Here is a 17,174-nt window from a genome sequence, read left to right on the forward strand (position 1 = left end):
CAAATTGTTTTATTATACAGTTTCACAGTTTTTTAAAAACATTAAGTTCCTCAAATATGAGTACTTTTACTGAAGGTTTACTATATAATCAATGTCGTTTATGACGATACTGCGTAGAACAACCTACTGAGTATAATGGCAGTTATGACTGAAGTCCAATTAGCATTTTGTCCCAGAATTTGATAATCTAACCTGGCATATATGAATTCGTTTTTTTACCATCGGCTGTAGCAACCAGAAACTGACAGTTTCTTCGCAGCTATTGTGAATATTTTTGAATATACGTACAGTGGAATTCGTTTATTATGACTCCGCCTATATTGACCATATAGGAAGTAATTGCAGTGTTAAGTTTGGTTTTCATATTAAATTCTCTATAGGTAAGTTTGGATATAATGACTCCGTTTAAAATGACATATCGTTTATTACGACTGATTCTCAAGAAATCATATCCGGCTATAGTGGCCCAATTACACGGAATTATTCCATTTTACGTATAATCTTTTTCTATTTGAACAAGATAGCCAGATACAGACACAGAGTTAAGCAAAGGTTAAGAAATAAGTGGTGCATACGTATGGAAATCCAGGCCAGTATTTTACTTGGAAAAGAATGACGTTCATAGACAATGATTTAACAAGAAAAATTAGAATAAGCAATTAAATAAATTCATGTTTAAATGGTTATTTACACGAGAACTTTCTTAATACGATGATAATCGAAGCATGTGACAACGTAATAGTCCATGTGTAATTATGAATAAGGCATGTTAATAAATCAAACGGTCATATGTACAAAGGTACCTACACACACATTAAAAAGAAAATGAATTACAGTATCATTACTGTCCATGTACACATGTTTATTTCAAATCAAATCGGTTATAAGGAGCACAGAACTTGTTCATTACAGACGGATGCTTATTAAAGGCAAAGCACGTATGAACGCCTGTGTCGAATGCGGGGCATTTTTTACCCCCGGTTATGAATATGTATGTAAAATTGAAGTGGGAAATTTCACCCCGTGTTGTGTCGAAATTGACAAGAAATTATTGGTATTCTCAGATAACACATTCGAAATAGTTGGCGTTTTTAAACTTTAATGAATAATTATAACAACTTTTAAATTTTCTAGTTTTCCATTTTGCTGGTTACGAAAATTGAAATTGGTGTTTATAAATTAAATTGTATTAATATCCAGTGAAGTGAACTTGTTGAATACCTAGTAAATGTAGAATAAAAAGCAATACTAAAATATCAATTCTTTTAAATTGAAAATCTAAGCGTGGGTTTGACACTTTGTTACTTTTAGAATTTTCCGACATTGGAAAATATCAAGAATAAAATTAGCGCTTTATTTTCAATTAATACGTTACCAAAAATTTTTTTCTTTATTCGTGTCCGTTCAAGGACAAACTAAACGTCAATAAAAATCTGTGTGAAAAAACTCAGACATTTCTATTTTGTACAAACGGCAACGGGAAATAGTTACCCTTAAGCTTACCTTAAAAACATTTTCCAACAAAAACTATTCGGTCTCTCAAAGACAGCTAGTTATTTTTAATATCCGGCTCGAAGGACCATTTATCTATTTTACATTCGCTTTACCTCACTTATAAATTTTTAATGTTAACAATTTATAAGCAAGATACTTATTTTCGTTATCAAACCTCTCCGCTAGCCAACTAATTTCTAAATTATCAATAAGACCAGCCTTTATTTAGTATTTTTAATAAAAATTATAACATACACTCTGGTTGGAGTCAAATGCATAAATAAATTAGCAGATCGCAAAATAAGCAGTTGCCAAATACGTATAATACCAGAAATATGTATAATACCATAAGTAGGTATCGATAATTTCGGAAGATTTTCCTTTTCTGCAAAACGAATTTATTAATTCATTTTTTATCAACTTATCGCAAATATGAAAACCTAATTAAAATTTCAGAATCAGTGATAAATTACACTTATATCGAAGAAATTATTATCTATCTATGCCATACCTACAAGTATTTCCACATGCATATGTTAACGAAAATACATGCACATTAACAATCCGATTGGCTCTCTCTATTACATTTTTTTTTAATTGGGTTTTAATCGGCCAATGAGGATTTACATACAATTATTTACGCAATATCGTTATCAACTAAAGTGCCACGCTTCGCTCCAATCAGGAAATGTTTTAGTCTAGGTCATTAAAAATTTCAACTATGAGCGATACTCCCGAAACTGAAAAACTGCTTTTTATCAGGAAATATTCTCGTTAATTGGTTCATCAAATACATATATACACGATGCGATCTACAAGTAAATTATAATTAATAATAATTTCGTATGAATCGCAGAACAGAACACTTGAAAAATTCGTGAAGCTTCCAAAAAATCATTAATAACGTCTCTCGGAGATCATCCCAAATTAACTATCTTTTGATTTTATTGTTAGGGTTCTGTATTCCCCTATGCTTACGAAAGATTTTAGTTAATTGCTAACGGATCATATTTAAGAAATTATAGACAATGTCAGTTTTTAAAGTTTTGCAAATTTACCATCAACGTTAAAAATCTCAGTACCTAATAACGACAAGAAGTTTCCGAAATTGTTCGGTTTGTCTTGTAAATGCATACCGTGCAAAAAAAATAGAAATACTCCAGTATTGGATACTTATAAGAGTATCACCGATACTTATAACAANTGTTTAATAATGACTATATAAATATTTACATGCCTAGAAATGTATAAAAATTGGCATATTTATTAACTTTGAACCCCCATATTTTTTTATGGGGGTCAGACCGCCACGAACTTTTTATGGTACAGTGGTGGGGGAGATCTTCTCCTTCGATCCTACCAACCCCTACCCCCTTCGGGAGAGGGGGCCATCATCTAGACCTTTACCAAAATTTCAATATCGTAGATGTCGAAAATAGGCTCAGGGCACATAGAATTTTTTTATAAAATTTTATAATTCATACATTAAACGTCCAACATTAAAAATCTAGTGGTTATAACATGTCGTTATATATGTTTATGGAACCAATTATACACCTGAATATGAGCATTTAAACCCGTCCAGTTATTTGCAGTTGTTTAGTCAAAATAGACGACTTTTAGGTAACGATTCTTATTAAAAGAAAACATTTTGGATACCGAAAGTAGACCTAAGCAACCTATTCATCTTTAAGTTAAATGTTTTAATAGATTTGCAATTATTTTTTTTATTTTTAATATTATTAAGTCGAACTTTATTTTAACGAAATATAAAAGTTTACTAGTTTATATCTTTAATTATTGCTTTGAAGAACAAAATATTTATTTCCACATTCACTGATGCATTTTGCTTGCCCCCCGTAAGAGTTTGGCATAACCAGGTGACAACCGACCTGGCCCCCTCATTCCTAAATCTCAAATTGCCTGCGCATTTTCTTAAGTACAAAATAATCGACTGTAGATACCTTCAGGAAAATTCATTTAAAAATATCCATTTCAACATGCACTTATTTATGTTTCTACATACATATGTATTCCCATATGTGGGTCTTGTTCATAAAAATCATTAGATAGCTAGCAAATGACACTGTTAATTTCTTATTCAGATAAGAACTCTCCTGATTACTCTCTAGAAATTTAATTAATAATCTGTTAAGCTTCTAGAATATTAAATAATGTTGAAATCAGGTTATCTATTACATAACACTTTTTTTTTTTGAAGTTACTCTAACGCATATCTCAACAGTAAAGTGATGAGAAATATTTGGAGATAACATTATTTATGAACAAACGTACTGTATTCCACTGCACTGTAGAGTTTTATATTAAAACGAAATATTAAACGCCATAGATATGCAAATAAAAATGTGTAAAAAAGTCACTCACCCTTCTTGTTGATTGTCCTCCTCCTTTTTGATTTAACCAATTAGGCACCTGTTAAAAAAAGAAACATAAATAAAACCAATTGTAAAGTTAAGAACGTACCAGATACATATAATCATCAATTGTAATACATATAGGACAATATGTTAAATGTCGACTTGCAAATAAATTCCACACCGGCACGGCAGTGGTATAAAAATTTACTTTTTATTACGTAATCGACCTTTTCAGGAATAACTACCTCAATAAATATTTATAGATTGCATCACAGGTTTACTATCAAACGAACCTATAAATTGTACATGCATATGTTAAATCATAATGGAGCTAATGTGGGAATAAAATATTCTTTTTCCAAAAGAATGAGAAATTTCCTTCATAAAAATAACCGATATACAATATCGTTCGTTCTCGTAGTTTCCATATAGAAATTAGATATACAGGGTGATTTTTTTGCACTTACTCGAAAGAGATAAGAAAACATTACAAATTTTATGGTAAATGTCTAGATGATGGCCGCCACCCCCGAAGGGTGACAGGATCGAAAGAGGAGGTCTCCCCTACCACTGTATCATAAAAATTCGTGGCGGTCTCACCCCCATAAAAAGTTATGGGGGTTAGATGGGGGTGGGGGTACGGGGGATCGAAAGAGGGTAAGGGGTCACCTGAGTAAAACCCCATAAAAAATTTGCGGCGGTCTCACCCCCATAAAAAGTTATGGGGGTTGAAAGTTGATTATTTTGACAATTTTGATACACTATAATTCAAATAAAATTCAATAAAAAATTATTTTCAAGCGGGTGGAGGTGGGGGATCGAAAGAGGGTGGTCACTTGAACAAAACCCGATAACCTAACATAACCTAACCTAACCTACCCTATTGATAAAGATATTTAAATAATGTTTTATATAACTTTCTCAATATTTTTATGTATTTTTCATTAGTTTTACCTTTGAATATTGTTTAAGAATGACTATATAAATATTTACATGCCTAGAAATGTATAAAAATTGGCATATTTATTAACTTTGAACCCCCATAACTTTTTATGGGGGTGAGACCGCCACGAACTTTTTATGGTACAGTGGTGGGGAGACCTCCTCTTTCGATCCCCCCACCCCCACCTGTGGTGGGGGTCATCATCTAGACCTTTACCAAATTTATAAACATAAAAGGAAGTATGATTAAAAAAAAAAGATATTTGCCATATGATTTTGATATTTATATACGATTTTTAAAGTATCTAACGTTAATCGTAATTCTTTGTAAAATTTTTAATAATTTCCAAATACGACGTTTTGAACGAATAGAATCGATAAACTTATATTTACCTATTACCGGCAGTTTTGAACATTGATGAATATCGCTGAGAAAAACCCATAAAGTTTACAGGAATTACTGTAGAGATTGTCTTGTTACTACTTTTTTCCTTTCTAGTTTCATAACGTTAACACATTGCGATATTTTTAGCTTTTCGTTAATTAATATAACCTTAATTAGACGAAATGTCTGAAAATTATGGTGTAAGTAAAAGAAAACCACTCTGTATAATCCAAAGAAATTTTTCGTCGATTTTCGTTTGCTTTGCCTTACATATTATTTTAAGTATTAGAACAACTTTGATCATTAGACTGAGTTATTGTAAAATATCTTGTCATACAAATGAGCCACCCCGGAAATGGCTGCCACGTGTCTTGCTGGTGATAAAGGCAATTTTCCAAGTTGAAATTGTTCAAAGTAACTTTAGAGGGACCGAGCGGTGGTGTCGACCCCCTTCTTATGCGGAGATTTTCTTTATCGTCTTCACATGCGGAAGCATTTTCTTAACGAAACTTTACACGTTAAACGTCATATTTATATACATATCCCGAAGCTAATCAGATCATTTACATTCCAAATGGACCCGGTATTTACAGTTAATTGGAACGTAGGGTGGGAATAACCATTAAAAAACGGACAGACAGACACACGAGTGTTCCGTTTTTCATCAAATACATATATACACGATGTGATCTACAAGTAAATTATAATAAATAATAATTTCGTATGAATCGTAGAACAGATCACTTGAAAAATTTCTGAAGCGCTCCAAAAATCATTAATAACGTCTCTCTGAGATCATCCCAAATTAACTATCTTTTGATTTTATTGTTAGGGTTCTGTATCCCCTTATGCTTACGAAAGCTTTTAGTTAATTCCTAACGGATCATATTTAAGAAATTATAGACAATGTCAGTTTTTAAGGTTTTGCAAATTTACCATCAACGTTAAAAATCTCAGTACCTAATAACGACAAGAAGTTTCCGAAATTGTTCGGTTTGTCTTGTAAATGCATACCGTGCAAAAAAAATAGAAATACTCCAGTATTGGATACTTATAAGAGTATCACCGATACTTATAACAAGGTTTTAGTGTATATTATACAAGATTAGTTTGTGGCATCGAGGAGTAAATATTTTATTTTATTAACATACGTACAAGCATAACTATTTAGTTTTGGGGTAAGGTCGTCAGTCTGGTTGGACAGGCACCTCCACTCTAATCTAGGTCTACCTCTACCCCTTCTAACACCCGTTTCTGCCTTTAATATGTCTTTGACTAGACCTTCATGCCTGAGAAGGTGTCCTACAAACCTATCTCGCCTATTTCTTATTGACTTCCATAGAGTTCTCCTATTCTTTCTAATACCTGTTCATTTCTAACCTTCTCTATCCACGATATCCTCATCATTCGCCTGTGACACCACATTTCGAACGCTTCTAACCTTTTCTTTTCCACCGCGCCCACCGTCTCTTTCTTCCCTTGCATACTAGCATTTTTGTTTTACTTTTATTTATTTTCATATTATACTTCTTTTGTCAATAACGCTTCCATTGTACTTTAACAGTATGTATTTAGGGCAATGCCCATCACGAGATGTGATACCCCGATAGAATGCTCATGAGTAGAAGATCCCATGCCATGATTCCGGAATCTTTTGGATATGCCACCATTTCGAAAACAAGAAGAAATGGAAGGAAGTAAGTGAAAGATGAACAATGACCATCGCAATAGTCAACAAGAACAACAGTAAGAAATATGTGAAACAAGTAAGACAATTATTGAACTCAGATCATCGTTTAAGAGTCAAGTGTGCTGTGTGCACTCGATTGTGATTGAAAATTTGCAGATCAGAAAATTGTTCGTTCTAAATGGTTTGTGGGAGTAAACAAAAGTACCTATTGCTACATTCTTTCGACATTTTTCCTTTTTTTCAGTGAATAAGACACTGAAAGAACACCATTTTGTACAAACAGGGCAGTGGAAATGACTTCCCAACACTGTTAAAACTTTTAAATGAGCCACAACAATACTAACATCAAAAACATTGGAAAAAGATATTATTTTTAAAAATTTTGACCCGAAATCTCAAAAACATCTGCCATTTGCTTCTAAAACAATTTTTATATTCTGAGTCACAGATATTGTGCAGTATATGATTGGCTGACAGAATTTGCTTGGTACTATTATTATTATTATTATTATTAAAGACAGAATTACACGGAATTATTCCATTTTACGTATAATCTTTTTCTATTTGAACAAGATAGCCAGATACAGACACAGAGTTAAGCAAAGGTTAAGAAATAAGTGGTGCATACGTATGGAAATCCAGGCCAGTATTTTACTTGGAAAAGAATGACGTTCATAGACAATGATTTAACAAGAAAAATTAGAATAAGCAATTAAATAAATTCATGTTTAAATGGTTATTTACACGAGAACTTTCTTAATACGATGATAATCGAAGCATGTGACAACGTAATAGTCCATGTGTAATTATGAATAAGGCATGTTAATAAATCAAACGGTCATATGTACAAAGGTACCTACACACACATTAAAAAGAAAATGAATTACAGTATCATTACTGTCCATGTACACATGTTTATTTCAAATCAAATCGGTTATAAGGAGCACAGAACTTGTTCATTACAGACGGATGCTTATTAAAGGCAAAGCACGTATGAACGCCTGTGTCGAATGCGGGGCATTTTTTACCCCCGGTTATGAATATGTATGTAAAATTGAAGTGGGAAATTTCACCCCGTGTTGTGTCGAAATTGACAAGAAATTATTGGTATTCTCAGATAACACATTCGAAATAGTTGGCGTTTTTAAACTTTAATGAATAATTATAACAACTTTTAAATTTTCTAGTTTTCCATTTTGCTGGTTACGAAAATTGAAATTGGTGTTTATAAATTAAATTGTATTAATATCCAGTGAAGTGAACTTGTTGAATACCTAGTAAATGTAGAATAAAAAGCAATACTAAAATATCAATTCTTTTAAATTGAAAATCTAAGCGTGGGTTTGACACTTTGTTACTTTTAGAATTTTCCGACATTGGAAAATATCAAGAATAAAATTAGCGCTTTATTTTCAATTAATACGTTACCAAAAATTTTTTTCTTTATTCGTGTCCGTTCAAGGACAAACTAAACGTCAATAAAAATCTGTGTGAAAAAACTCAGACATTTCTATTTTGTACAAACGGCAACGGGAAATAGTTACCCTTAAGCTTACCTTAAAAACATTTTCCAACAAAAACTATTCGGTCTCTCAAAGACAGCTAGTTATTTTTAATATCCGGCTCGAAGGACCATTTATCTATTTTACATTCGCTTTACCTCACTTATAAATTTTTAATGTTAACAATTTATAAGCAAGATACTTATTTTCGTTATCAAACCTCTCCGCTAGCCAACTAATTTCTAAATTATCAATAAGACCAGCCTTTATTTAGTATTTTTAATAAAAATTATAACATACACTCTGGTTGGAGTCAAATGCATAAATAAATTAGCAGATCGCAAAATAAGCAGTTGCCAAATACGTATAATACCAGAAATATGTATAATACCATAAGTAGGTATCGATAATTTCGGAAGATTTTCCTTTTCTGCAAAACGAATTTATTAATTCATTTTTTATCAACTTATCGCAAATATGAAAACCTAATTAAAATTTCAGAATCAGTGATAAATTACACTTATATCGAAGAAATTATTATCTATCTATGCCATACCTACAAGTATTTCCACATGCATATGTTAACGAAAATACATGCACATTAACAATCCGATTGGCTCTCTCTATTACATTTTTTTTTAATTGGGTTTTAATCGGCCAATGAGGATTTACATACAATTATTTACGCAATATCGTTATCAACTAAAGTGCCACGCTTCGCTCCAATCAGGAAATGTTTTAGTCTAGGTCATTAAAAATTTCAACTATGAGCGATACTCCCGAAACTGAAAAACTGCTTTTTATCAGGAAATATTCTCGTTAATTGGTTCATCAAATACATATATACACGATGCGATCTACAAGTAAATTATAATTAATAATAATTTCGTATGAATCGCAGAACAGAACACTTGAAAAATTCGTGAAGCTTCCAAAAAATCATTAATAACGTCTCTCGGAGATCATCCCAAATTAACTATCTTTTGATTTTATTGTTAGGGTTCTGTATCCCCTTATGCTTACGAAAGCTTTTAGTTAATTCCTAACGGATCATATTTAAGAAATTATAGACAATGTCAGTTTTTAAAGTTTTGCAAATTTACCATCAACGTTAAAAATCTCAGTACCTAATAACGACAAGAAGTTTCCGAAATTGTTCGGTTTGTCTTGTAAATGCATACCGTGCAAAAAAAATAGAAATACTCCAGTATTGGATACTTATAAGAGTATCACCGATACTTATAACAAGGTTTTAGTGTATATTATACAAGATTAGTTTGTGGCATCGAGGAGTAAATATTTTATTTTATTAACATACGTACAAGCATAACTATTTAGTTTTGGGGTAAGGTCGTCAGTCTGGTTGGACAGGCACCTCCACTCTAATCTAGGTCTACCTCTACCCCTTCTAACACCCGTTTCTGCCTTTAATATGTCTTTGACTAGACCTTCATGCCTGAGAAGGTGTCCTACAAACCTATCTCGCCTATTTCTTATTGACTTCCATAGAGTTCTCCTATTCTTTCTAATACCTGTTCATTTCTAACCTTCTCTATCCACGATATCCTCATCATTCGCCTGTGACACCACATTTCGAACGCTTCTAACCTTTTCTTTTCCACCGCGCCCACCGTCTCTTTCTTCCCTTGCATACTAGCATTTTTGTTTTACTTTTATTTATTTTCATATTATACTTCTTTTGTCAATAACGCTTCCATTGTACTTTAACAGTATGTATTTAGGGCAATGCCCATCACGAGATGTGATACCCCGATAGAATGCTCATGAGTAGAAGATCCCATGCCATGATTCCGGAATCTTTTGGATATGCCACCATTTCGAAAACAAGAAGAAATGGAAGGAAGTAAGTGAAAGATGAACAATGACCATCGCAATAGTCAACAAGAACAACAGTAAGAAATATGTGAAACAAGTAAGACAATTATTGAACTCAGATCATCGTTTAAGAGTCAAGTGTGCTGTGTGCACTCGATTGTGATTGAAAATTTGCAGATCAGAAAATTGTTCGTTCTAAATGGTTTGTGGGAGTAAACAAAAGTACCTATTGCTACATTCTTTCGACATTTTTCCTTTTTTTCAGTGAATAAGACACTGAAAGAACACCATTTTGTACAAACAGGGCAGTGGAAATGACTTCCCAACACTGTTAAAACTTTTAAATGAGCCACAACAATACTAACATCAAAAACATTGGAAAAAGATATTATTTTTAAAAATTTTGACCCGAAATCTCAAAAACATCTGCCATTTGCTTCTAAAACAATTTTTATATTCTGAGTCACAGATATTGTGCAGTATATGATTGGCTGACAGAATTTGCTTGGTACTATTATTATTATTATTATTATTAAAGACAGAATTACACGGAATTATTCCATTTTACGTATAATCTTTTTCTATTTGAACAAGATAGCCAGATACAGACACAGAGTTAAGCAAAGGTTAAGAAATAAGTGGTGCATACGTATGGAAATCCAGGCCAGTATTTTACTTGGAAAAGAATGACGTTCATAGACAATGATTTAACAAGAAAAATTAGAATAAGCAATTAAATAAATTCATGTTTAAATGGTTATTTACACGAGAACTTTCTTAATACGATGATAATCGAAGCATGTGACAACGTAATAGTCCATGTGTAATTATGAATAAGGCATGTTAATAAATCAAACGGTCATATGTACAAAGGTACCTACACACACATTAAAAAGAAAATGAATTACAGTATCATTACTGTCCATGTACACATGTTTATTTCAAATCAAATCGGTTATAAGGAGCACAGAACTTGTTCATTACAGACGGATGCTTATTAAAGGCAAAGCACGTATGAACGCCTGTGTCGAATGCGGGGCATTTTTTACCCCCGGTTATGAATATGTATGTAAAATTGAAGTGGGAAATTTCACCCCGTGTTGTGTCGAAATTGACAAGAAATTATTGGTATTCTCAGATAACACATTCGAAATAGTTGGCGTTTTTAAACTTTAATGAATAATTATAACAACTTTTAAATTTTCTAGTTTTCCATTTTGCTGGTTACGAAAATTGAAATTGGTGTTTATAAATTAAATTGTATTAATATCCAGTGAAGTGAACTTGTTGAATACCTAGTAAATGTAGAATAAAAAGCAATACTAAAATATCAATTCTTTTAAATTGAAAATCTAAGCGTGGGTTTGACACTTTGTTACTTTTAGAATTTTCCGACATTGGAAAATATCAAGAATAAAATTAGCGCTTTATTTTCAATTAATACGTTACCAAAAATTTTTTTCTTTATTCGTGTCCGTTCAAGGACAAACTAAACGTCAATAAAAATCTGTGTGAAAAAACTCAGACATTTCTATTTTGTACAAACGGCAACGGGAAATAGTTACCCTTAAGCTTACCTTAAAAACATTTTCCAACAAAAACTATTCGGTCTCTCAAAGACAGCTAGTTATTTTTAATATCCGGCTCGAAGGACCATTTATCTATTTTACATTCGCTTTACCTCACTTATAAATTTTTAATGTTAACAATTTATAAGCAAGATACTTATTTTCGTTATCAAACCTCTCCGCTAGCCAACTAATTTCTAAATTATCAATAAGACCAGCCTTTATTTAGTATTTTTAATAAAAATTATAACATACACTCTGCAGCAAAAATAATTTATGAAAACTTTGAAAATAATTCTGTTCTGTGTCTGTATCCAAACAAGACAATCTAAAAACTTCATTTCAGACGAAATCTACTCCGCTGGCCATTTATCGATTCCGGAATCTTTTAATAAAAATTGTCCGCATCATTATGGTATATACATAACGTATAATGCCTAAAGTCTAGTTTAATTTGAAGATGTTGGTAAATTTGAATTTCATAAAATAACGCCACCATAAGTGTCCCTACTAATATAATATATCCTTGTACCCAATCCCGACACTTCACAATGTGAATTAACGAAATGAAACGGTTTCTAAGAAAAGCGCGTGCTACTGTAAGCACACACCACAATATATTATTATGTACACGTATGCAGCGAAGATGTGACCTTATTTATAACATATGAACATTTGTTTCACCACAATTCTCAATGTGATTTCTTTAATGGATTCAATCAAAATAATAATTACACAAACTTGATTAATAATTTCGCTATCACGCAGTAAAACGGAGAGTTGGTTCAGGCATTAAATTTTATCACAATTTTAATGTATTTGATTTTACTGGCTTTACGCTAGTTAAAGAGGGACATATGTACATGACGTGCCTTCCGACACACATGTTCTAATTCTACGGCAACGAACCCTGATGATGATGACGATGAGTGTAAAATGCACGTGGCTTCATATACATATACGCATCAAATAATTGAAGATGAAATGTCTAGAAAATTGAGGAAATATTTTATCCTCATTAGGGTGAATTGTAAGTTAATTCTTTGTAAATATAACGCGCTGATATTTGTACAATCCGTGTTTTTACATTCTAGACGATTTTCTCGAATAACTTTTTTGATTAATAATAAGTTTTTGGGAAAAGCACTCACTAAAAATACTCCAGACCCTATTAACCACAAAGCTCCTACTTAATGTGCTTTAGCCCTTAAAGCTTCAATTACATTTTAAAATTCTAAGACTGTCAATTACCAATTACATTCTCCTTTCACCCCCTCTTTATAGTCACTGTGTGGTCAAAGCCCTTTTTTGATTACAAATCCCTAAATACTTTAAAAGTTCCTCATTTTTATAAAGCAATTCAATTACTAAGCCATAACGACTTGTTTATCAGCTATCATTTTAATTAAAAAGCACAGCTGGATAAAGCCCTTCCCAAACGAGCCTTTAAGTCCTAAGCCCAAAGCCATTACCTAAAGTGCTTCAGCCCAAGAAGCCCTAAATATGTGTATACATCTTACAATCCAGAGACATCGAATCAGAACTGTCCTTTCAAGTCTTGAAAGCACAGCGATTCAAGCCCTTTCGTCTAGTCGTTGGAAATTGGTAAACAAATTACTTTATAAAAATGCTTTCTAATGTGTAATTCAAAAAGCTTCAAAGTATTTTAAACCAATTGGAATCTAACTGCTAATCGATTATAAATGTTATTAGGACTTCAATTGAGGGCTTTGTGCTCAACTCTTATGCACTCTGTAACTGCTGGATACTCTTTGAATTACAAAGCACGTTTATAGCCCCACTTAATTCTTGCTCATAAAAAGACTTCAATCATTAAGTCCTGAAAGTACTGCAAGCACATCTTCGAGAACAAACCACTAAAACTCTATTATAATTTTACTTAAAGCACACAAAGCTCTCATCAAATAAATCTAGTCCTAAACCTACAGTGCTTTAACCTTTGAAACCTAAATTAAGCACTTATTACAAAGCACTGTTATAAAGTAATTCATTTACCAAGTTCCGACTAATATATTTCCTTAAAACCACTGCTTCTGAGCCCTGAAAGCACTGCAATCGCATTTACAAGCCCAAAGCACTAAACCTCTATCAATTTATTTAAAAAACATAGCTCTCACCAAGAAAGCTTACAGTCCAAAACCCCGAAAGTACCGCAAGCGCATTTTCAAACACAAAGCTCTAAAGCTCTATCAATTTACTTAAAAAGCACAGCTGGGTAAAAAAGCTCTAGTCCTACCAACGTTCTTTAGCCCTTAAGTAGTCAAAAACCAAAATTTATATAAGGAATGCTTCGCGTAATTAATTAGATATTACAAGAAATGAAACTTTTAAGTAAACATATTATATTATATTAATTAATCTGCGTACTGCAACGTTTATTGTCATGAGAAACGTGGGCAATAATATTTATTACTTTAATGAAACCAAGCTTCCATTCATAAAAGTATCTATGTACAACTATTTCACAATCGGTAATAAAATATCTTTACTATTATTCATCCCGCGAACAAAAGAGATAGAGATAATAAAAATGTAAATATACCATCGTTTCATTTCATTCTGTCAACATACGTACGCATATCATTACGTAGCCCGTTATTAGACCGGTCCCACGGCCGCCTTTTACATATAAAAGCCGGGCGAAACAGCGGCAGGCAATTTTTTTCTTATTTTGCTACGCGACAAAATACTTACAATTAACAACACATTTTTTTTTTCGTAGTGCCTTATTTTATTGTTTTCAAAATACGCGTGTTTTTCAATTATCCGATGATAATAATACGTCACTGAATAATTAATTAATCAAATTAAGTGTCGACTGGTGACTTTGTTATTTATTTGTGTATCAGTCCCGGAGACTCCCTTGTTCTAGTTCTTCCACGACAATATCGTGCACAATAAGACGCTGATTGTAATTACTAAATTACCCCCTTGATAGCGGCAATTTCGAAGAACAAGAATCAACCCTGTAAAGAGGCTGCATAATAGGATAATTTAAGCAACAACCACAGCGTTGCCACCACCACCCTACTACTACAAACTGAATAAAGAGGTGTCAAAAATAACAAGTGGTCGTACGGACGTACGGGACGCGTGGATATATAAAAGGAAACAGGCGGGATACTTTTCAACTAGTGCCATATTCGACATCGTACAGGAACAACTCCATCCTGATGGTGAGTAAAAAATAAATAAATATTTCAGTTCATTAGTTCATATTTGTTAGAAAATATTCATAAGTAATAATTTTAAAGTTAGCATTAATTTTATTTTGCCCACTTTACCTANGAGATCATCCCAAATTAACTATCTTTTGATTTTATTGTTAGGGTTCTGTATCCCCTTATGCTTACGAAAGCTTTTAGTTAATTCCTAACGGATCATATTTAAGAAATTATAGACAATGTCAGTTTTTAAGGTTTTGCAAATTTACCATCAACGTTAAAAGTTTTTCATTAGGACGTACGGAACCCTAACCCGTGAACCAACTTAACATTGCAGTTGAAAAAAAAACCTGTTCTTCCATACATCGTACACACAATATTGTTTTATTGAAAGATTTACCACGTTATGTTCAGACCATAGACTTGTATTTTTTTTTTCAAAATTTTAGGTTCAGCAGTTTCGGAGATAAGAGGGGGATTGGTCAATTTTCATCTAGTTTCTTAAATAACTTTAAAACAATTTGTTTTAAAATTATAAGGAAAATATATTTAACACCCTTACAACAAGCCCTTTCATATGATATATCACCCGGTACAGTTTGCAAAACTTTTTTTTTTAATTTCCTATTGGCCCCCCAAAAATGATCCCCATGCTCAAAATTAATTTCATTGTGTGTTTCATTATCATCATAAGGTCGTCAGTCCTAAGACTGGTTGGACACGCACCTTTCCCTTCCTGAGCTAATCATTTTCATAAAACTACAACATCCCACATCCTTAACTATTTGCGAACAGAAATCTAATCTAGGTCTACCTATACTCCTCTTAACTCCTGTTTATGACTCTATTATGTCTCTGACTAGACCTTCATGCCTGATAAGGTGTCCTACCAACTTATCTCGCCTATTTCTTATTGACTTCACAGAGTCCTCTGTTCTCCTATTCTTTCTAATACCTGTTTATTTCTAACCTTCTCCATCCACGGTATCCTCATTATTATCCTGGAACACCATATTTCGAACGCTTCTAACTTTTTCTTTTCTGTCGCGTCCACCGTCCATGATTCGCACCCGTACAGCGCCGCGCTCCAAACACACCTTTAACAATCTTTTTCGAATACCTAAATTAACCGTTTCGCGAGCATATAAGTGACTTCTTTTTATTGAAGGCGACTCGACCCTGCGCTATCCTGTGCTTTATATCCCTACTACCTGTTCCGTCCTGACTTATCTGACTTCCTAAATACCTAAAGTCAATCACTTCTTCTAATTTTTCGTATTTTATCTTTTTTATTTTTGTTGTTTTGTCTACACCTCTTCCAGTTTATTTAAAACTTAAACTTAAAACTTCTGCTTGCTAGACGGCTCCTGCTATATCATCTGCAAATCTAAGCATACTAATCTTTTGCCCCTGTATATCTATCCCTACAGTTGCACTGTCTTCAATAATGTTATTCTTAGCGAGGATAAAGGGGTCCGAGTGATAATTTTTTTTGGACAAGTGAATATTTATCAAGCAAAAGCAATTTCATTCGTGTGCACCTTTTTATATTAGAAATCCAGCTACTATTACATTGAAATTTTAGGAAAACACGCCTTTCTTATAGTTATACTGTTAATATTTTATTCCTACCTTAAATTAATGAATTGTATAAAAGTTGAATATTCCTATATTTTGTTTTATTATTTTTAAAGTAGATAATAATTTTACGGATTACTTATTGCGTCAGTGGCAAGTGTCAATAACATGGAAAATGCTATGTATCGTACTTATATAAGGGTTCCATTTGAAATGATAATTTTTTCAGAAAGAGAAACCATTACCATAAGCAATAAATTCGGGGAAGTAATTAATAATACAATCTCTGTGTGTACGAAGATGGTACAATACATTAAGTGAATAAAAATAAATATTTATTAGTTCCAAGATAATTTTCGACGTTCGTTAGATTTCCACGAATAAAATGGCACTATGCCTACATCCACAGTTGATTTCGCAAAATTTAAGTATAGGGTTGTTCGGAAAGTCATTTCGTTTTTTCTTGTGGAAATGAAAGACAGTTTTCGTATAATAAACAAATACTTTATTAAATTATATATTGACCGTTCTGGTCCAACACCTTTTGCCATCTTTCTGGTAGTAGCATAATTCCACGCTCATAAAATTTTTGGTCTTTGCTGGCAAAAAACTGATC

General features: G+C 32.5%; 1 protein-coding gene and 1 long non-coding RNA gene across 5 annotated transcripts in view; one reads left to right on the top strand and one right to left on the bottom strand.

Moving 5' to 3' along the window:
* LOC108736758 overlaps positions 1-17,174 on the bottom strand; it is a 60,395-nt gene that overhangs the window by 21,281 nt on the left and 21,940 nt on the right. For all 4 annotated transcript variants that reach the window (XR_003231236.1, XR_003231235.1, XR_003231233.1 and 1 more), the window contains exon 3: positions 3,880-3,927. This is a non-coding gene — a long non-coding RNA (uncharacterized LOC108736758). The remainder of the gene's footprint in view (positions 1-3,879; positions 3,928-17,174) is intronic.
* LOC108736754 (neural/ectodermal development factor IMP-L2) overlaps positions 14,406-17,174 on the top strand; it is a 21,975-nt gene continuing 19,206 nt past the window's right edge. The window contains exon 1 of the mRNA XM_018469315.2: positions 14,406-14,992. Within this exon, the coding sequence (XP_018324817.1) occupies positions 14,990-14,992 (3 nt within the window). The 5' untranslated portion in view covers positions 14,406-14,989. The remainder of the gene's footprint in view (positions 14,993-17,174) is intronic.

Source organism: Agrilus planipennis, unplaced genomic scaffold, assembly GCF_000699045.2.
Source record: "Agrilus planipennis isolate EAB-ADULT unplaced genomic scaffold, Apla_2.0 scaffold103, whole genome shotgun sequence".
NCBI classification, from domain to species: Eukaryota; Metazoa; Arthropoda; class Insecta; order Coleoptera; family Buprestidae; genus Agrilus; species Agrilus planipennis.